General features: G+C 44.0%; 1 protein-coding gene across 1 annotated transcript in view; it reads right to left on the bottom strand.

Annotated features, from left to right (window-relative positions):
- Positions 1-22,276, bottom strand: part of map2 (microtubule-associated protein 2) — a 48,127-nt gene that overhangs the window by 19,688 nt on the left and 6,163 nt on the right. Inside the window, exons 2-7 of the mRNA XM_057040286.1 lie at positions 17,269-17,321; positions 12,932-13,046; positions 7,575-7,841; positions 2,895-2,984; positions 2,310-2,384; positions 805-1,020 (exon numbers count right to left, since the gene is read on the bottom strand). Of these exons, the coding sequence (XP_056896266.1) occupies positions 805-1,020; positions 2,310-2,384; positions 2,895-2,984; positions 7,575-7,779 (586 nt within the window). The 5' untranslated portion in view covers positions 7,780-7,841; positions 12,932-13,046; positions 17,269-17,321. The remainder of the gene's footprint in view (positions 1-804; positions 1,021-2,309; positions 2,385-2,894; positions 2,985-7,574; positions 7,842-12,931; positions 13,047-17,268; positions 17,322-22,276) is intronic.

Raw genomic sequence — 22,276 nt, 5'->3', positions numbered from 1 at the left:
GAAATACTACATTATCTAATAAAGATGTTTTTAAGGAATTAAGTCAAGTTCGTAGCACCACCAAGAATTTAAAACTAGTTTTAAAGCTGAATTAGCTGTGCTGGTTTAGAGAGTAGTTGCAAAAGGCTGTCAAAATAAATGTTAGATGAAAAGATTTATTTTTGGATTTAGAAACCGCACAACAGCGGTAAATAAATCACTAAATAGATAAACAAGTGCCTATTTTGGATTTTAGTTTTAAAGATATTAAAATCTAGGAGGCTTAATTTGGATACAATCCTGGATAGCAAAGTTGGAGATGATCAGTACACATTTCCTTAATGGTGGTCATCAATCATGCACAGTTTCCCATAGTAGTCATAAATACTATTTGGACCTTACTATAAAAAAGACTTGATTACTGATGGAATCTCTTTAAATCCACTGCTGACTCAGAAATAAAACATTGTTTTACACAAGAGACGTCACGGCTACATGTTGGCAACCACCGGCAATGGCTGGATGGGCAGAATAAACAAAACAGGTATGCCTACTCAACCAAACATGAACCTGCTCGGTGTGAGCAGACAAACATCACAAAGACACCAAAACACACAGACGGACGAGGAGACGAGGTGACGGACACAAAGTCAAACTGACGGACGAAGAGACGGAAGGACGGGAGGAGGGAGGGATGACGGGAGGAGGTCAAATCACAGAGGAACGAGGAGAAATTGGTGTTAAAGAGGAGAGAAAAAGTGAGAGGGAAAGAACGGGAGAGGAATGAAGGGGAGAAACGGCAAAGAGGAACCATGCGTGGTTCACCTTCGATCTGTCTAAAGGCCACAGCCTGCCCTGTGGGGCGAGAGCCCGAGTGCGTCCACTCTGGGCTGAACAAGGGGTGCTCATAGTACTCCTCGTCAGAGTGGTAGGGGTCGTCCTCAGGCACGGAAACTGAGATGGAGGGGGCGAGGAACTTGCACCTCTCCCGAGAATTTTGGAAGCGGCGGAGAGGCCCCGCCTCCTCCTCGTCCCCTACATCTACAAACAAGACAGACACAAGGAGAAGAACTGCAGGGAAATCTGGAGACACGAACTGAAAGAGAGGAAGAAGTGAAGAAGACAAAAGAAAAGGTATGACGGTAAGAGACGAAATAATGTCCAACTTGAAAGTCAAATTGGAACCGACGGAAAAAGGTCAGTATTATTTTGACTTCCTTTGCTGTTTAGCGTCATATATTAATAATGTTGTTTGCTGAGAAGGAACTTTTCAAGATGGACATTTCTGTAGGAGAGATTAAAAAGGTTTTTTTTAAAAAAAAGAAGAAAAGGCAACAAGAACAGTCAGCAGAGGAGGGGGAACAGACCTTGCTTAAGAGTTAGTGAAACACAAGGACATTGACATTCAGACAGTGACAAGCAACTCAAAGGCGACAATGTTGTGGAGGTCTGACCAAATTCAACAGACAACAGTCATACACAAACTAACTTCAATGAAAACATCTCCATATACAACGCAAAAACGAAAGTGACTGGTCACCATGACAGCTAGAACAATACTGCACGTGTTAAATAAAACTAAATAAACTGAGACTCACTCTCGTGGCATTCTTGTTGTTACCAAATACCAAAACAGACAGAATGTATACTGCATAGGTGACATGACTAAAAATGACTTATTTGGAGTATTTACGCTCATCTACAGACCTCTGAAGTATGGTACGCTCCCCTGGTCCAGTATGGTTTAAAGAGGGGAGCTCAAGAATGCTTAAGATTTACGTCTCAGATCATAAGTAACTGTCAGACACACAAAGACGACAGCGGACAATGACGAGAAAAACACCATGAATCAGTGTGTGAAACATAATTTAACAGAGGCCCAACAGCCAGAGGTTGGAGGGTTACCTAAACTGGCGAGTGGGAAGGAAGCTTTGTGTGGAGGAGCAGAAGAAGAAAGGGTTGTGTCTTTTGAAGACAAGTGCTCATGACGATGGAGGTACATGTTGTTATTGTTCTTCGTGTAAGATGAGGAGGAGGAGGCAGGATTTTATTAGGAATGGACCTAAAAATGGAGGCTTGTTGCTGTTTTTCAGCACGTCTGATGTGTACTGTTTTACTGACTTAGTCCCAATGTGTTGTCTGTCCCCTGTAAGTGAGACAGGTCCTGAGACGGGGGAGTCAAACCCCCACTCGGAGGGAAGCCATATCAGTACCCAGGTGTACTGGCAGTCGTAAGCAACTCCGGGAGCATCAGTTGTGGAAAAGAAGGAAAGCACTCTCTGTTCCATTAGAGATAAGCTGTCCTAAACTCACTTGTGCTCTCAGCCTACCTTGTTCTAGGGGGCCAAAGTGCTCTGCAGCAGGTGATGGGGGAGGAGAGGGTGGCAAATTCGTGGTGTCTTCAACTGCAAAACAACAAAGAGCATGGACAAGCTTAAAGCAGCAGAAGTGCTGATATGAATCTGAACACAGGTACAATGGAGACTTTCATCAGCTCCTCTTCCAAGCACAGATGCAGCGATCCACTCTGAAGACTAACTTCCTTTTTCCTGCTATCCGCAAATGACATGTTTTAAGTTTAGGATGGTCAGGCAGCAGTTAATTTAAGGAACTGTGTGTGTTTTGTACATGCTACATAGTGAGGACCAAACTGTGCAGTTTACATTTACATTTTAGAAATGTGAGGACATGTTTGAAAAGTCAGGGTATTGGCTGGTTTATAGTTCGATTTAGATTTGGAGTTAAGTTAGGGTAAAGGTGTGTGAGATGCAATAAAATTCCTGTCAAGGAGTGTCCTGGCAATGATATGAGTACAAGGATGTGTGTGTGTGTGTGTGTGTGTGTGTGTGTGTGTGTGTGTGTGTGTGTGTGTGTGGTGTGTGTGTGTGTGTGTGTGTGTGTGTGTGTTAGCCTACCTGATGGCAGCCTCTGAGACTCTTGTTCTCCCTTCAGTACTGCAACTGCCTCTGCCGTCACTTCCTGCACGATCCGGGCCGACACTTGTTCTGAACAAAAACACACAAAAACATCAAGGATTCGTTCTGGGAGCCTGTTAACAATGAATTGTTGTGCACAGACAAGGTGATCAGGCTAACAAATGCAATAACTGGAAACGTACTGAAGATTTGAATCAATTTTTGTTCCAGACATTAAAAAATAGTGAATTAACATCTGCTAAGAACAGTCTTGAGTGTGGCTCTTTATGCGATTAATCAATTATGCCCCAAACTGGGAGTGAGGGGCTCCACCCCTGTGTGTGTTTGTCTATGTTTATGAATCGGATACAAAGCCTCTAACAGCATAGTAACAGTGGGACTGAGTGATACTTTTACTGCTGTGGTTCCGGGACCGTTTTATCGCCAACATCGCCTACACATGGACAAAAACAGGCTGGCAGGCACTTACACAATGCAGTCACACAAAAACACACATCTTCAGGGAACACACGGCACGACCCACTCACAGGCACAGAGCAGCCATTTTCTACTGGCTGAATCTTTTCTGTCGGTGAAATGTTGTTGGTTTAAAAGCTGAGACAGTTTCCCATCTGCATCGTCCTCCCTGCCAAGACCCAGTCCTGCTGCTGAAGACTGCAGGTGGTTCTTCCCATCCTGGCAGCAGCATTTTACAGTAACAACACTTTCTATAAACACAATTAACCACATTCCTGTGGAGGTGTGGACTCCCTCTTAGTCCTCTGGTGGTAGGCTGCAATAAGTTGATATATATTTTCTTCCTTTCCTTGACCACTGGATCCCTTTTGGGGTCAGGGGGAGGGGGTTGGAGCCTATCCCAGCTGCGTATCAGCGAGCACACCCCTGAATAAGTCGCCACCTCACCGCGCGAGCATGTAGGGGATTGAAGGGTGCCTCGGCAGTGGTCTGAAGGTGTCCCTGCTCTTGTGGGGAGACAGAAACCTCCTCTGCTCAGCCCAGTCCCCTACAGTCTGAGTCCCTTATATATATCATTTTAATTCATAAAATTGATACCATAGACAGCTGCACTTTTTCACGGTGCTTTCCTACATTTACAGCTACTATAAATCCCTATAGTGGTCAATATGGCACCGAGGGCACACTCCTGTCTCCAATTTGCAAATGAAAAACAACTCAAGTGCTCCCAGTATTGTAAAATGTTTGCGCCGCATGCCTTGAGTGAATAAAAAGACAAAAGCGCGAAGAGGCATTCAGAGGCACTAAGGACGCAGACAGAGGCGAGTGAGGCTTCAGTTCAGTTCAAACCCTCAGAAATGCAGCAGTGTGTCCTTGTCATATCCACAAAGCGGCTGCCAGCCTGATCAGGAGGTCTCAGCATTTCTCTGAGAGACTGAATGAACGGCCTGTCTTCCACTGACTTTGACAGGAGGATAAAGCTCGGGCGCGAGAAGCTGCGTCAATAAACGGAAGATTTCCTTCAAACCAAATCTAACCCTGCGCTCCGTCCCACGCCCCCATCTCCATCCACACCCACACACACAATAAATGAAAGCATATATTACCTTCATGACAGGCGGATTGGGGCAGAGACGCTGCCTCCGTGAGCAGAGACTTTGACTGGAAGCCCAGAGTCAACACACACACGGACATACATGCACACAATCTCTCTCTCCTCTCTTACTCTATCCCTCACTCCCTCTCTCCGTCGGCAGGATAGAGAGGGCACGGAGAGAGCACAAGCACTGTTTGGTACCAGCCTGCAACCAAAAATGTGTTAAGCCTGGCGTTACCATAGCAACAGACTGATGGACCACTCTGGTTTTGGGTCCCAGTGTAATTTAGGAGCAGACCCTCTCCTTCTCTCTGCATGTAGCTTCCAGCATAAAGGAAATGCAACTCAGATAAAAGTCAAGGATCCTGAAGCCAAGACATTGAATATTTTAGCTAAAGATGATGCACTCGATGACCCTATAGCTCTTTTTTTCAATGCAGTAGCTCTTCAATAAATAATAATCTAATTTCCTGCATGTAGATTATGCATGTGCAGGTCAGGTGAGAAGGTAAGAGGGACTCAGCATGCATGTGATGTAGGTCTAACGTTCGGTCATCGCTCCACAAACAAAGATGCCGTCACTGTAAAAAACAGGGCGACTGTTTAAAAGCTTTGTCTGACACCTTCGAGGCATTTTGAGGATTTGGGACCAATAGTGAGAAAACCGCATCATTTAATTAGAAACTGCTGCTGCGCTTGTTTATTATATTCAAATGTCTCACTGAAGACAGAAGGACTCTTAAGCACTAGGTGGTTTAGTTCTGATACCGGCCTGGCTGGCTATTTCGACTTCTGCCACAAAGGAAAGTCAAGAGGGCAATTTTGTGCTTCATTGGCTCCTTGTGCCTGAAGAGCTTTTAGCAGGGGGAGAAGACTCGCTGAGTGCCAGCATCAGCCCTTCTGTCACCCATTCTGCCCCACTCACCATCACCCTGCCCTGCTCTGAAGCTAGGCTAATGTGCACTGACAAGGCTCAGCACGGCTGTGCATCCACAGCCCTGCGCGTGCTGAGCACCTTTTTCAAGCAAACGATGGGAAGTCGGTGTTTGTGTAGTCATTTTGTCAGTATTGCAAAGTATGGGGTGTAAGGGAGGGAGGCTGTCTGGCGCGGGGCGAATTTTTAAAATCATTTTAGTCCTTTTCAAACGATGTTGGCATCAGCTTACAGGCATCTCTCGCTTTCTGTCTGATTTCTGCTTCTAACAGACTTAATGTTTGATGCATGTTGGCAACACTTGTGGAGATAAAGACAAAAAAAGATGGGGATGAACATTTAAAGTATTTAAAGCATTGAGATCACTTTCAGTTTTTTTTACCTAATGGGAGGAGACCATTTAACTGGTCTCATGTCTATGATAATAACCTCCCTGGAGGAACATGTTGGAATTGCTAATTACAGTCTGTGTTTTTATGAGTTCAGTCAGACGCTACGGACTGGACCTGCTGCTTGCGGCTAATGTGCATCCCATGTGTTTGTCTTTAAAGTCCTGGGACGTTAGGAATGCAGGTGATTTTTTGGGCACACTAATGCCACATGTCAGAGGAACACGGTAGTGTGCTGCCCTCCCATGAGGAAAGCCCAGTGTGAGTCCCAGCGTGAAGAATGTGTGTTTTCTCCAAGATTGCCTGTGTTTCCTACAGCCGAGACATGCATGTTGGCTAATTTCCTGTCACCTTGACCATGACAATCAACAAGCTAAGCTAATTTTGAAGCTAAATATAATTAAAAGGATGCTGTGCTATTGAAGTGGTCATTAACCTTCAGAATTCTATTCTTCATTAAAAAAAACAACAACCGTATATTAATGAAACTACACATTATTAAGGGAAGAATGTTACAGGCGAGCAATGTAAGTTCTTTTGTCAGTATTTGGTATTACAACAGAGTCACAACACTCGGGAGAAATAACTGTTGACATTTCCAGGCGATATTTTTCTCTGGGTATACCTGTCGACACTTCTGTTATTATTGAAGAACATCAACAGAAAAGGCATAGATGCAGAAGTCTCAGAGCTAAAGCTACAAACTGGAAGGTTTACAGTTACAGGTCTAAATCAAAAACAATAAACTGACCGGACATGATCGTTTGGCCGTGTCATCAACACTGAATGATAGACAACAATTAAAGCCTCATCAGTCTAGCACATCGGTTAATAATGCTGCCCTGGGAGGTTAATTGTCTGGCAAAGTTGCATGAACCAATAGCAAAAGAACAATATAATAAGTCCTGCTAAAGTAAATTGTAGGGGAGCTGTTCCCATGGTTACGGCAATGGTAGATTACTGTCTCCAGGGTGAGAGTGTGCGTGCAATGGAGGCAAAAGGGAGGGATTTTATGTGTTAATTACAGTATTTAATAATGCGATTCTATTCAGTGACTTACACATCTGCAGGCATGAACGAGATGTAAGAACACATGATGCGCGTTATTGTATTAACATGCTTGATCTCAAAACTCAAAAAATTTCATGTTTTGGGGGTTTTATGTATTTTAGGGGTGTGCTTAAGCCAGCCCTATATGGGCCGCAGTCCTGCACCTGACCTAAAGGTTTGAGAAAACACGAGGATACTTCTGAATTTATAAAAATCCCAATCAAATTACTGGTGACGTGAGAATTGCGATTTTATTTATATTTATTCATTCTAATTCTTTTTTCCGTCCCTAAACCTGCTTCAAGGCAATACCACAATCCCAAAAATGAAAAGTGAACTCTGAAAATTCATTGCAAGATATATAAATTGTGCCTATCTTGGAAATAGTTCACTGCTTCCTATATGCTGCTTCCTATATGCTGCTTCCTATCTGCTGCTTCCTATCTGCTGCTTCCTATATGCACATATAGAACCATCAGAGAAAGACAACAGCTACGGCGGGGGCAACAAAAAGACGTTCACCTTCAGGATAATGTTTAATCATAGCATCAGAAGCCATTGCTCGTTGACAAGGAAGCTGTAAACTGATGACTTCTGGATCGTTCTCACAACATTCATCACATATTGGGAACCGGAATTTGAAGAACCCCGACTTGCACACCTGCAAGACCGGTTCTAAGCACCGAAGACATCTCGCCTCGTGTCTGAACGCTACCAAGGGGAGGTGCTCTTACCTGCCGTCACAGCGTGGGCACCAGTTAGTTCCCCGTTGAAGCCGTTCTCTCTGGTGGAGTAGGAACTGGTATCCACGTGGGCGGCGCTCGGCTGGCAGGTCCTGTATCCGGACGTAGAGTAGCCGTTTGCGTCGCGGTTTCCTGTCGGCTCCGATCCTCCTGATGGATCCCACTGGGGGTCTTCCGGCTGTCGACTGTCCGCCATGCTGGCGCGACCGTGGCAAGCGGCGGGGGGAAGGTGGGCAAAGGATAGAGCCTTTCCTTTGACTTGGTGGGGGGGGGGGGCAGAAGGTAACACAGTGAGCTGGTCAGCGACAATGTTAGTTTCAGTTTTTAACATATACATCTGCATCTTACACATCAATAACTCCTCTCAACAAAAGCCAAAACTTCTGACTGCAGCTTCTCCCACTTTAAGAGCACATGTGGACCGGTTAAATGGTGAACGTGGAGTTTAACAGGCAGGTGACAGAGGGGCCAGACCTTGGAGTTGTGCCGCTGATGCAAGGTGTTGGGGAGGTGATGTGGGCGGGTCCGGTGTGGCCAGAACAAGTTCTATCGCTCCCGACACAGGCCATCTTTTAGCTCTCTAAATAAAAGCCTAAAAAGGAATATTCCACTGGCAAAACATCAAATCTCCAGGTTTCTTACAGAAACCCAGGGCCTGGGCCCCAAACAACTCCCTTTAAACAGAAAGAACCCTTGACTAGGACCAGGCTCATATGGGGGAACCCTCCTGCTTATGACCAGCTAGGGAATAGAGGAGGAGAAGGGTGGAAAAAAGGACAACCGATGAGAAGGAGACAGCGGATGTGGACAAAAATTATTATATGAGGAAAGAAAAAACTGTAAGCCATGACAGAATATACATCTGCATAATCATATCTGGGTATTTGCAGGACATTTGGAAACAGAAGCTCTTCAAATTCTTTGAGGGGCAGACTGTAGTTTAAGAAACGATGTGTGAAGGACCAATTTGTCATTTAGCTCTCTGGTCCACAGAGACAGGAGTCAATAACAGCAGGCTGAGGCCAGCGTAGTGTAACTGTGAGCACTGGTCACAGCACTCACTAAACATTGAACACAACGGTTCACAGTCAACATCTGCAGCGTGCAATGAAATATGGAACAGAGAGAGGAACACTCTGGCTAAAGGCTAACGAAGGCAGAACCCAGGCAAGCTTATAAAACGTATGAAAGGTGCTTGATAGCATCAATGGATCAGGGGGAGAGGTCACATGACTCAACTCTGAAAGGAACGTCAGTGCCAATGGAGTATCCAGGGAGACCGCTATCCCAGAAACAGACCAAACGTCCTCGCAAAAAAAACCAAAAATCACAGCGAGTTTTCACATCAGCCCTTAAATGTCACTCCCCATTTTGTTGCATGTTGAATTACGTGCCCCAACTCAAGCAAAAGACATCTCAAATACAGCGATGAGACTGCTGTCCTGATGGTAAACCTCAGAGACGGTGAAGGTCACTTTCAGTTGTGGTGCGGGTTCAGACCCGGTAACACCACCCTGCAGGCCAGCCAGATTCAGACCATCTGGGACAGCCACCCAGAGAGGGCAAAATGTAGACAGCAGCACTGGAAAAGGGACAAGTTATGTCCAATTAACAGGCATCCTAAGACCATCTCAAGATGTCAGGCGTTTCCAGAGGACCACAGCGCTGTTGCACTTAGCAAAGTGTCAAAAACACAGAATCTGCAGCTGGTGCTATTCCTAAAGTACATCTGCTAACAGCTAAATTAGCAATGTTATTGCTTTAATGTCAAGCTGCGTTTTGTCTGTAGCGGTGTGTGTCACAGTCTACTGAAGGTCCAGTTTAACAAGATGGAGGAGGACAGCTAAACCGTCAGTGAACGCATCAGCTATTAAACATCTGCCCACACAAGAAAATCACTGACTTAATTAAGTAGCCCATTAGAGAGTCATGTGTCTCTTATGTGTGTCGTCTTTTGTCTGATTTCTTAGCATTTTCATACCTGAAAATCTTCCTCCCACACGTTTTTCCTTCCTCCCTGTTCACCTTCCACCACCACCACCTCCTCTCTCTCCTCCCTCATCCTCCACCTCCGCTTCTCATCAGTCTTTATCATTCCCTTCACTCCGCTCTCCACGTCCTCCCTCCCACGAGCTGAGCACTTACACGCGGCGGTGTGTGCGCGTTTTGGCGTGCATGCCGACGTGTTGGTGTGTCTGTGTGTGTGTGTGTGTGGGTGTGGGTGTGGATGCAAGTGTGTGCGTGTGTCTGAGTCACACAGATGCTGCATTGCAGGGCTCTCTCCTCAAGGCCGCCTCAGTCACAGAGAAGAAAAGGAGCAAAGTTTTCCAAAACTTATGAGCGTGTGTGTGTGTGTGTGTGTGTGTGTATATGTGACATACATGGATATGCTGTGGACATGGACATGGTCAGAGATGCCACAATGGGGCAGACACCTAAGCAGTTTTCCGGGGCCCTGAGCTGGAAGGGGCCCCGAGACACAGCTGATATTGACCCACATCAATGACACAATCCGAAACCACCACAGACTTTGCAACAACACGCCGAGAATCTCCCTAATGGGCCCCGACGAGCCGGCTTTTTACCTGTCAATCTGAAGCAAAAAAGGAAGCGTAAATATCCCTCAAATTAGGGAAAAAGAAAAAAAAAAAACAAGAGGTGAAGAAAAAAAACAATTTTAACATGCATCTGATGTATCTACATTAATGAATATAGATTCATAATTAACACTGATTCCAACAACAATTTGTAATTTAATAAGTTTCTGTATATGCTGTATAATGTACATAGCAATGTACATAATATAAGAGTCTTTTTATTAATAATTTAGTAATTTCCCCGATGTGGGATCAATAAAGTTTTTTATCCTTATCCTTATCCGTAATTTGAAATGAGATATTTCTGGGAGAATCATCTTCCTGGTGCTGCTGGGCTGGGAAGGCCTCTAACAAAAAATGGATCAGGTAATCAGGTTTCTCCCTCCAAGGGTGCTGGAATGCTGCTTCTACGGTAGCCCAGAAAATATTTTTAGAAATTTATTAAATTTAAATAAATCTAAAACAACAAGCATTTGAATTTGAATCCAGTTGTAAAAATGGATTTTGTTCCTCAGCAGCCACCATAGAGTTTCCATTACTAATGAAAAATGAATGTTTTAAAGGAACTTATTCAACACTCTTATATCGTCACAACTAGATTCTGCCAGATCTTTCAGGCTGGGGCTCCTTTGCAATATTGGTAAGAAAAGATTGTTAAACTAACATAAATAACCAGCTGCAGCTACATATTGACAAAGTATGCTTTACCAAGAATGAGTTCCTATGTTTTCAGGCCCTTTTGTCCATCTCTGTAATCTTTGAAAGCTCTACTGAAGGCAGGAGTTCCTTGTGAATAACTAAGTAGTTCAGGGTCAGCTAATTTTGCTCTCAACAGCTGGATAATAAAGTTCTGCCATGCTCTAAGCCTTACAAACGTCCTTCACAGCATAAGCACGGGGGCTTTCCGTGTTTTTCTGTGTCAGCACTTCTTCAAAGTAAATTTTAAAGGCTGAATTATGTAACAGGGTTTTAAAGTCTGGTTTTGAAAGTTCTTTAGTGCCGTGCTTTAATTCAAACGCATCCCCTACAAGCTTTAAAACGAGGAACTTATCAGAGCGGCTGTCAGCTCTGGTCGGGAAGGTATCAGAAACATGTGGCTTCAAGGCACTTTCACTGAAAAATCCTAATTTCTTTCATGAAAGAAATGAAAGCAAGATGATTTTATTTGTTTGAAAGAAGCACCGAAGCCAAAAAGATTATTTTAGACACAGAATCCAGGTTTAAGTACTGCTTCAAGTCCTGACACGAGACAATAGTTGTTTTATGTTTTATTATTCTGGAATTAATCTAAAATAATCATGTTACATGTTCTTCATCCAAAGCAATAATAATATGTATTAATGATTCAGACCCGACTGGCATATTAATCCATTTAAAATCAATATTGAATAATTTTGCAATAGCAATGACTTCATTTAGCTAATATATTTCTGCAGAAGAAAAGCAGAAGGTTGAGGCTGATTGTAGACTGTAAATATTCTGTGCATCCTTCTGTTTGCTACACATTGGGTACAAAAATAGTCTCTCTACCAGAGGGGAAAAATGAGGATATTTTCGTGAAGGGGCCATTTTGGCTGGTTGCTATAACTTCAAAGGACTGATGGTTATGACATGGGTTGAGGTTGGGGTTAGTTAATTATGTTGCTTTTAGTTATTGTCTGTGAAAGTCCTTACAAAAACAGAAACATAAGAATGTGCGTGTGTGTGTGAGCGCGCGCGTGTTTGTGTGTGCCTGTTTATTTTGCCTCTCACACAGATGCTAAGTGAGAGGCAAAGAGAGAAAAATACCGCCACCAGCCCACCACATCGGATCCAACAGCTCTTCACAGCCCGCTCACTTAATGGGCGTGGCCCAGCCAGCGCTTATTTTCCATCCTGTGTGGACCGTCTCCCTTCATTCCTCTGTGATAGCGCTGATGCATAATTCCCTGAATAGGACGCGCTGCAGGAAGCACTGACACCCACACTCGGGCGCCACATTTACTAATCCCATTTCACCAAGCAAGCGCAGACCCTGAAAAGCAGGCCTGAGTGTTCCAAAGTTAGAAAAGAGAGCATAAATCACGGCGCCGCTGTGCACGTCCTCGATGGTTCGTCCACTGAATAAAGCCACTGACATTGGCTTTATGTGGAGAGACATCAGTCGGGAGAATTGACCTGTCCAACAGCGTTCAAGGATAACTCCTCTTGTGTGGCTAACTTTAGCATTAGCATTTGATTTATCTTAATGGGGGACAAAAAATATCAACAAGGTGCAAGGAAAGGTCAGCCTTAAAGTTGTCAACGTGATCAGCAATCAATTCAATGTCGCTTGCGTCGACAGGTTAATTAAAAAATAATGATTAGTCCATTTCGCTCAGACAACGGCAGGGACGCATAACAATCCTCTTTCCCCACCATCGCCAACCTCGCCGCGTTCAAACAAGTGCGGCGAACAAAGCCGAGCCGGGGAAGCGTGACTGGCTCTCAGCGAGCCCCGGCGCTGATCGTCTCACTAAAGCAGCTCTTCTCCTCCCACTCAGTACCAACTTCCCACTCACAGCTCCTAGCAGCATGCACTCACATGTACATCAGCCCACGCGGCCATTTCATCTGCGGAGGTAACATTCATTCTGTCTGACACTTATTTTGAAATGTTTTTTCTGACAGGTATCCGGCAGATCTCGACGTTGGGTACGGTGAGCTGCTACAACCCCCACCCACCCCCTTCCATGATGCTAACTAAACTACAGGTTGTATGTGTGTGTTTACCTGGTTAGGTGTTCCGAGACTCGATGTTGCGTTGAGAGGAACGACAAAGTCTTCAATTCTCACAAGACTGACGTCAGAGGAAAAATGAAACAGTTGACGGCCAATTTTTTCACACCTGGAGGAAGAAAAAAACAACGTAACCATTTGATATTCTCTTGGTTTTGGTTGATGTACTGAATAAATGAGTACAGTCCATCAGCCGGCAGAAACGCCACCTCCACCACACACTCAAGAACAATTTGTTGTTTGTGAGCTGAATACAGATGGTGCTTTCTCCTGATTCCCTGCCCATGAGGTTGATCAGACAACTGGAGAATGGCGCCCTGTCCAGGCAGCGGCGCACCACCTGCGAGTGTTGCTACAGTTTCGATGATAATCGACTCGAAAACAGTGCCCGGCGTTTCGCTACGGAGCTCAATTGAAGGCAATTAATTTAGCGTCTGCAGGCTACAAATTTAAAGAGTACTTGGGGGCTAATTAAATTTGTCTTCTTGCATTTTAAGATATTTTATTTTCACAGCTTCAGGGCACCTTTAACAAATCCAGTCCAACACAAGTAGAATAATTGTTCTACGCGGCGTTTGATGATGAATCTAGGTCTTGGATGGGAGTTTTCACAACTTGCATGAGTTTTAAAATTCCAATTTACCAATTTCTCCTGTATGATATTGTAATGGTATGGATCTGTACATCTGTACAACATCTGTATGTTGTAATAAAATAATACCATTTATCGGTGGAGTGATCTTGAACAGGGCCTGAGTCCAGGTTTCACCATTGAGAACTACTGGACATCCAGTCAGATCCCTATAATCTGATATTTTTACACATTAGATCAGATATTTTTACACATTAACCTTTGTCATTTTGGTCCATTTTGGAGAGAGAGAGTAAATTGTTCTGTCTCTGAGGGGGGCTCATCCAGCATCCACCTGTCAACACATATTTAATGCACTCAGCAGGGGGTAAAGTGGAGGTGGGCTAAAGTGGAGGTGTTTGTGATTGTGTGTGTGTGTGTGTGTGTGTGTGTGTGTGTGTGTGTGTGACATTATGTGTGACATTATGTGTGACTCTGCGTGTGTCCCAAAATCAACATTTTACTAGCAAAGTGAAGACATTTATGGGAAGTGAGGATGCACTTTATTAAGACATAAAGTGCATTTCTTTTCAGTTACTGAATGCTTTTTAATGTAAAGGTGTGTAAAACTGTACCACAAGCCTAAACATATTAATACTACATCGCATCATTTAAGGATTCCGGTATGGGAGGAAAGCATCTTTCCAAATAGGTTGATTTTTGCACCATTTAAATATGAAAACAGTGATGAAAATAGTGCAAAAAGATGAGGCAATGCAGTGAGTCGCTGGCTGACTGAAGCCATATGACACCAAATACCAAGACTAACAGCAACAAGCTGCAGGTTCCTGCTGCAGTTCCTGGAGCTTTATTACATCAGTGAAGCGGCATGTGAGCTGTCATGTCCAGTCCCAGTCACGGTAACTTCTGCTGGGGTTTATTGAAGCGCTTGGTGGCCCCTTTCAGGAGCGATCACCTCACTGCTCACGTTAGCTTGTTAAAAAGGACACATTTGAGTTATGTGCTTTAAAAAGGCTTTAAAAAACAAAAAGAAAAAAAAACCCAATATTTCATCACCTTAATCTTGAGGAATCTACATTTATGGGATGGATCTATTGGATGTTAGTCCTGAGGCCAAACTCTGGCCTTTGATTGACCTCCTGTTTGTATTCTGCAGAGTTCTACAGCTTCTCTTGGGTCCATCATCTCTTCATTTCTCTCACTTTGATCTGACATAGTGCCATCGTTCACGCTAATGCCGAAGCGCTCCTCACTCCTCCTGAAGTGTCTTGCATCAGCAGGACTGAGTGTGCACCAAAGTCCTCAGAGTTCATTCACAGGCTGCGCTAAGCTGGCTGAAGGTCGGACGGAGACGAGGAAGATTACTTCGCAGCTTTCTGAACCTTTTCTCCAAGTTTCCTGACAAACAAATGGACAAATGCGGGGCGAAAGGGACACAGAAGTCATGAAAACTCTGGAGGCTAAAACAGCAGCTTTTATACCAATTCTGACTTATATGTGTGAGCACCTTGACGACGGGGAGCCGGTGAGTGGGACGAAAATTGAGAGACAAAGAGAAGAAAAGACGCGGCGAGGTGAAGGTGGTGTGGGAGGGAGGGAGGGAGGGGGGCCGTCGGTGGGGTGGGGGTCGAGGCCATTACATCACCGCTGCAGTGGCTGACATTAACAACCCCCCCCCATCCCCAGTCACTGCCATTAACCAACACATGGTTACGACGTCCATCCCTTTTATTTCTGTGAGGATGAAACGGCATTAAAGTGCAACGCCGAGGAGAAGCTGAAATATGAAGACACAATTAACGTGTTTACTTCACCATTAATCACATGGAACACGGCGTGTGCACAGCCAGACGGCTCGCTCAGCACAAACTTTCCCCCTTTGTGTTGCTTCAGGCGTCCTTTACATTTGTTGGGCCGACATTAAATGCTGGCGAGACGTAATGCGATCAGCTCCTGCGAGCTCCTGTTCTGATATCGCAGTCACTCGACCATCTGGAGCACAAAAACACCACAATGGCTTGGATGGCGCACGCAAAGCTCTGGGAGCGTCGGCTTTCAATGGGTTTTTGCCGTTCCACCAGCGGCTTTCGAGTTATTTGCAGCACCGGGTCCGTCAGGTGGGATGAGCTTGAATCTTTAATGTGGATTTCAGGACATTAAAACCATTCTCCCGCAGATGTGACGCTGTAGCCACTCCTGATGTGAATGACAATGAGACCAGGGGAAATGTGCTTGTTGGGTGGCTGTCAGTTTTTGCTCCGTCATGTTCCCAGTCCTGCTTTATATGCTGATCCAGGCTAATGTTTGCACATTTACTGGGAATGTTCTGGTAGCCAGACTGGGAGACCACACAACTCTGTCAATAAACTGGAGCACTAGGCTGTCTGAGGGCACATATACACATTTAGTGATTTGGTCCACTCTTAACGAACCAAGGTTCATTTCTGAACCAAACAAGTTAACTCTTCTCCACTTCATGGGTCAGTTTACTTTCACTTGTCGTTCGCGTACTGTGACTGGAAATGGACTACCTAGAGAATCAAAGAGAGGAAGTAAACCAAAGAAAAGAAGTGAACCAGAGAGGAAGTGAACCAAAGAGGAAGTAAACCAAAGAAAGGAAGTGAAACAGAGAGGAAGTGAACCAGAGAGGAAGTGAACCAAAGAGGAAGTAAACCAAGGAAAGGAAGTGAACCAGAGAGGATGTGAACCAGAGAGGACGTGAACCAAAGAGGAAGTGAACCAAAGAGGAAGTGAACCAAAGAGGAAGTAAACCAAAGAAAGGAAGTGAACCAGAGAGGATGTGAACCAGAGAGGAAGTAAACCAAAGAGGAAGGAAACCAAAGAAAGGAAGTGAACCAGAGAGGACGTAAACCAAAGAAAGGATGTGAACCAGAGAGGAAATGAACCAGAGAGGACGTAAACCAAAGAAAGGATGTGAACCAAAGAGGACGTGAACCAGAGAGGATGTGAACCAGAGAGGACGTGAACCAGAGAGGATGTGAACCAGAGAGGACGTGAACCAGAGAGGAAGTGAACCAAAGAGGATGTGAACCAGAGAGGATGTGAACCAAAGAGGAAGTAAACCAGAGAGGACGTGAACCAGAGAGGATGTGAACCAGAGAGGATGTGAACCAGCATAGTAAGGGTGGTCACGTGCACACAAGCAAGCCCCAAATGTGGCCATTATCTATGAACCGCGCCACTCGCTGCAGCCTGCGGGAAATAAATGTGGACGTTTGTGATGGTGACCTGTCCTGAAAATTGACAAGCTATAATAGACCGACTCAATAAAGCGTTTCTATGTTTTCACGCTGCTGCAACCACCACATAATCAAGTTTACTGATGAGGAACCCGAGTTTTGTCTTCTGTCTTGATACCGAGCAAGAAATAAAGAAAGTCCCATTCAAATAATACAAATGGTTGCAAATCGATCTGAGATTCGAGCCACTGAATGAAGGCAAACACTTCCTCTGGGAGTGTCTGGACGACTCGTGCACATAGAAGCTCACGAGCCGCTGACGACTGAGGTTCAGCAGATCATTTGTGTATTCACACATGCTGACAGGCAGGAAAGAGACAGATAGAAACACGTCTGTTCTACAGCGAGGATTAGGGGGAAAAGAAACACAGTGACGCAGCATCTTTGCAGCAGCACCTTCATCCGTGAAGAGCGGAGCGAGAGAGAGAGGCGAGAGAGTGAGAGATGACAAGAGAGAGGGGGGATGGTGTGAGACCCACCTGGCGAGATGAACTGCTGTCCCTGGCTCCAAAGAAGGGATAACATCCGAGACCTGAATGGGTAAAACGGAGGGATAACAGAGGGAGGGAGGAGAGAGGGGAGAGAGGGAGTGGGAGAGAGTGAGTCGTTTTTGGGAGTGCAGTAGGGGGCGCTGTTGATAACACACACACACACACACACCCTGACAGACAAATAAAGGTGAAAAAGCAGCCTGGGGTGGAAGATTATGCATGTCAGTGGTGCCCGATCAGCTGAGGATGGATGATGTTTGCGTGCAGCAGTGTGACGTGACGTGTTTGAACAATGCAACATAATAATGTCCTCAGTGCTTCTTACAGACAGGGGGCACATTAATAATCTCTTGGAGTAGTACAGATGTAGTCTTAAACCCATACAGCCTGGTCCACCCCTCTAATATCGCCCCCTACTGGCAGCAGACCACATGGAAGGAAGAATAACTTTTGACGTCAGTTTATTCTGGCTCCATTGGGTCAAACTAAAGACAGACAGTTCAGCAACACGGCAGCGTATCAGGCTCGCACCGGGATCAGACACTGTCTGTCTGAGTTACCGTCATCATTTAGCACATCGTTACAAGCTTTTAGGCCACTGTGCGAAGAAGCTAAACACACAAGCTTTCTGAGGAGGAGCAACGTGAAGTGGTGTATGAAACAGTCACACAGTTCTGTTCAAACCTGATCATTAACCAAAAATCTTGGTCTCAACACAGCTGACACTACACCCTAAGAGAGATCCCTCCCCCCACTTATTTACCACCGGGTGCAAAACCAATACTCTGGAGACACAACAGGCATATCTGACAGGCTTCCCTGTCTCTCACCAGTTCTCACTGACTCATTTAGCAGGCAATAATTACTAGGCGAGCAAAAGCTGTGATGAAGTGTAAAAATACAATTTTTCTTCAGTTACTGCTGCGTCAGTGTCACGTACAAGGTGAAGCGTCGCGAAGCAGACGTTACAAAACTCCCTCTAACCTGTATAATTTGGGGATTTGGGATGAAGTCACTGGCTTCCAGGCAGTCTGTCCACAGAACAGAAAGGGGGGGCTAAGAGTGCAGATCTCCATTAGCATCCAAACTGCTGCAGTGGATTTTGGGAGGAGCCAGGTGAGTGTTAAAGCGTGTTAAACTGCACGCCAGCGGCGTGGTTATAATGGAAAAACAGTTTCTCAGGTCAGATGTGGGAAAATTCTCTTGGTGCCAGCAGGTTTGCTGTATATTAGCGCTCTTGTAAAGCAGCATTGATTGTTTTTGTGTCCGCCTGTGTTCGCTAAGACACCGACAGAACACAAGGGTTAAAAAGTGCAACAGCAATCCTCCAGGAAAAGCAACAAGAGCTCATTATGTCAGCCGGATGGACACCTCAGGAGGCACAACGGTGGAAGCAGCAACTAAAGTGACACTAGCAACGAAAGAAAAGAGAGCAAATAGTAAAACACCGGCCTTACTTTTTGTGTTGCAGACTCCAATGCTGTAAATACACAAAACTACAGTAATGACTAAATTAGGAATAAAACAGACTAGAAAATGTGAACAGTTTTAGCATTTTTATTCTTTTTTTTCCCCAACATGTGGGATATTTAAAAACAAGAGCAGATATCTGGGTCTCATTATTCAGGCAGTTTTATATCACAAGCTAATTAGCTACTTTCTGGTCAACATACAGCACAACCCTTAATTTAGCATCTGCTGCCCTAATTCAACACTTTCTCCTCTGTTTCTGCCACTTTGGCTGCTTTTAGCTTGTAACCACAAAAAGGAATCTAAATTATTTCCAAAAGAAAAAAATGAGCAATGTAAAGATGTAACTGAAGGGATAATGAATTAGATCATGTTAGACCATATTAGACCATGTTTCTTTTGATTTAGCTAATTAGACATGATTTTGATATCTGTATCACAATAAATACTGCCACCATAATACATGTGGATTTATCTAATTATTCACCCTCTAAATAGTCTTTTCTCATTTTCATAGCAGTGAAATAATATTAGAAGTATAGAAATATCAGGAATACTAAAAGGACCCCTCCATTACTGTATTTCTTTGTCATTCCAGCAGCATCTAAACGCCGTGACCGCCAGAGATTCCACCATATGGACATCAGCTCAGAGGCTTCAGATGGCGCTGCTCTTTGCAGCCTTTTCACAGCGTCTTTATGAGTCTGCGTGGGCTGCAGTATAAACAGCACAGCTCAGTAATGTTAGCGGCAAGCTGGTGATCTAGTGGCATGAACGCTCCCCAGGCTGCTAACACACACGTGCGCATGCATGTACACACACACACACTGTTCAAACACTCACATGCACTCTGTGGTTGTTTATCAGCCTACTGTTTTTCAAAACGTGTGTAAGTGTAATACCTGTGATGTTTAGTAAGTGTCATGTATAAAATGGCCATCCCTTACAGGTTTTATTGGATTCCATTTTGCCATTTCGACAGGAGGTCTAATTTATTTCATTTGTTGCATCTGGCAGCTGAGCGGATGCCTTTAGCAACAAAAGCTTCAGCTTTTCTAAAGAAACAGAATTTCTGAACAGCAAAATTGCATCAACTCTTTGTCATTATTCTCATCAACGTTTGCAAACCGAACCTGTTGTGTGAACTGTAAAGAGAATTCAGCTGTAAATTTTGGAAAATGAAACACATTAGTTTCCAGGAGAGACGTCACTGTCTGTCAATGAAAGTTCTCCACTGACAGTGATTGTATTTAATATATGAAACATAATTTTATCACTAACCAAGAGTCAGATAAACTATATAAAATCATTGAAGAATATTGACATAAATATACAGAGGTTACTTTAGTTACAAATTTGTCTTTTTCTTCCTAGAAGAAAACTCTCTTTATGAGTGTCTAATGGCACAGTTGGTCAGTTTATATGAATTTAACACAATTCTGTGATTATTTATTCACATACTCATGTTATCTTTAAATATTTATCTGGAATTTTCAAGCATGAGCTTGCATGTATATTCTGTTTTTCCTCAGAAGCTGATGAGCTGTCACAGGAAACCTTTAGAAGCTTCTTTCAGGATGGAGGAACCAATAATCAAGATAAAAGCATGGTTAGATGTTTGTTGTTATGGAAACCAGGATATATAATTAGTGAGCCATTAATTATAAAATGATCTCTCTCAGTAAGTTCACTCACGACCAGTTCTTAAAATGATTTCAGGGCAGAACTGCAGAGGGAGCAGCTCGACATGCTTTTTTTAGAAGGACAACCTGAACTGGGTGATCAGAGATTTCTTTCTTTTGAATGTTAATTGGTGGAGGAAGCAGGGCGACTCTCCATCGTTAACAACGCTACAGTGCCACTGAGAGGCAGGAGCCCAAGGTGTTCAGCCCTGAGGATGTGCTTCTCAGCCAATAATAATTTATTCCAGTGTGTGTGTGTGTGTGTGTGTGTGTGTGGTGTGTGTGTGTGTGTGCGTGTGTGTGTGTGTGTGTGTGTGTGTGTGTGTGTGTGTGGGTGTGAGTCACTGGTGGGTGTATGGATGGTTGCTATGAGCCTTGACGAGAAGCCACTCAGTTTCCACGGCAACCCTCGAACTCAGTCACTGTCTCCATGGCAACAGATAACAGCTGATTCAGCCCCAGTGGTGGTTCATATCACATAGCTTTTTAAAAAGCTCCAGACAAACACTAATGGAGAAGCTGCTTTCAAAGTCCATCTCACATCCAAATAGCAGCAAACGCCACATTTGATGGCTTCAGACGTCCACATAAACTAACCAGTAGAAATTAAAAAAACATTCCCTACAAGATCGACGAAGTAGTGATTCATTCTCACAACAGATGTGCTGTTTTTCTTGCTTAATATATGTTCACATTCACGTATTTATGTAAATACTTATCACAGGACACGTTCACACTCAGCAGTTAAACATTAAAAGTGCCCGATTAATACATTTTAGTCGCTCAAATACCATCAAAACTGAACCGAATGCGCACCTAGATGTGGGTGTGTGTTAAGCAATATGGTTCCAAACATAACTTTATCTAAAACATAATAACATTATTGTGGCATCATTCCAGGAAAGTCACTCCACACATGTCCTAATGTGATATTCAGATTGTTCAAGTATTCAGAAATGTATGCGATGGAATGGAAAAACTGGATTGAAGCTGATATAATTTGGGTTTTAGCCCAACAAGCGCTGGGATGAAGGAAAAGACGTGGAATAACACAGGAACCAGACTCTAAACCTCCACGTAATCCACAGAGCTGCTGATAATCGATAGGCGACGGCCGCAAGACACCGAACATCAACTCCAATGACGAGTGCAGCGCCGTGAAATATGAGCCCATTTTCACCAGCACAACTCGCAGCAGATGAAAACAACAACGCAACAGTTTTTAATTTTCCATTAGTCTCACTGTATTTATCATTTTAGAGCGTGCCAAAAAGAATAGCTGGGATGGGGGATGGGGAGGGGACGCTCAACACAACACAACAGGGTCACCAGAGGCTGAATTCATTGGAACACAACAATACTCTATTCTATAGCACTGTATTTTAATTGATTGTATCCACCTATAGCAAGAAACCTGCAGTCTTTGAATATCTAATGCTTAAAATGATGGAAGGAAGGTTTAAAGAAAAGGGGGTAATGTGTTGGAATGAACGTGTTATGTGTATTCATCACTTCTCTAACACATTAACATTAATATAACATTAATATATAACTATATATAAATATATGTATAGCTGTCTGAGATGGAAAAAATGCTGCTGAGGCTTTTCTGCCGAGGCGTGACTCTCTTCACGTGTTCTCGGGGGTTTTCAGATGGACACATGCTTAAAAAGACACACCTGCTTAGCCTGTCTTTTAAAGAAATACATTTTTATAATGGTAGTATTTGATTTCAAACATGAACAGAGCGTACATCACTGCATCGCTGCCAGTTGGTGCCAGGTTGCCATGGTAGCAAAGGAAATAAAAGCAGGTGATTGTGCAACGACTGAGCAAAGATAGAT

This window comes from Takifugu flavidus, chromosome 1 (assembly GCF_003711565.1).
Source record: "Takifugu flavidus isolate HTHZ2018 chromosome 1, ASM371156v2, whole genome shotgun sequence".
NCBI classification, from domain to species: domain Eukaryota; kingdom Metazoa; phylum Chordata; class Actinopteri; order Tetraodontiformes; family Tetraodontidae; genus Takifugu; species Takifugu flavidus.
The sequence above is the reverse complement of the archived record's forward strand: the minus strand, read 5'-3'. Positions and strand labels throughout refer to the sequence as shown.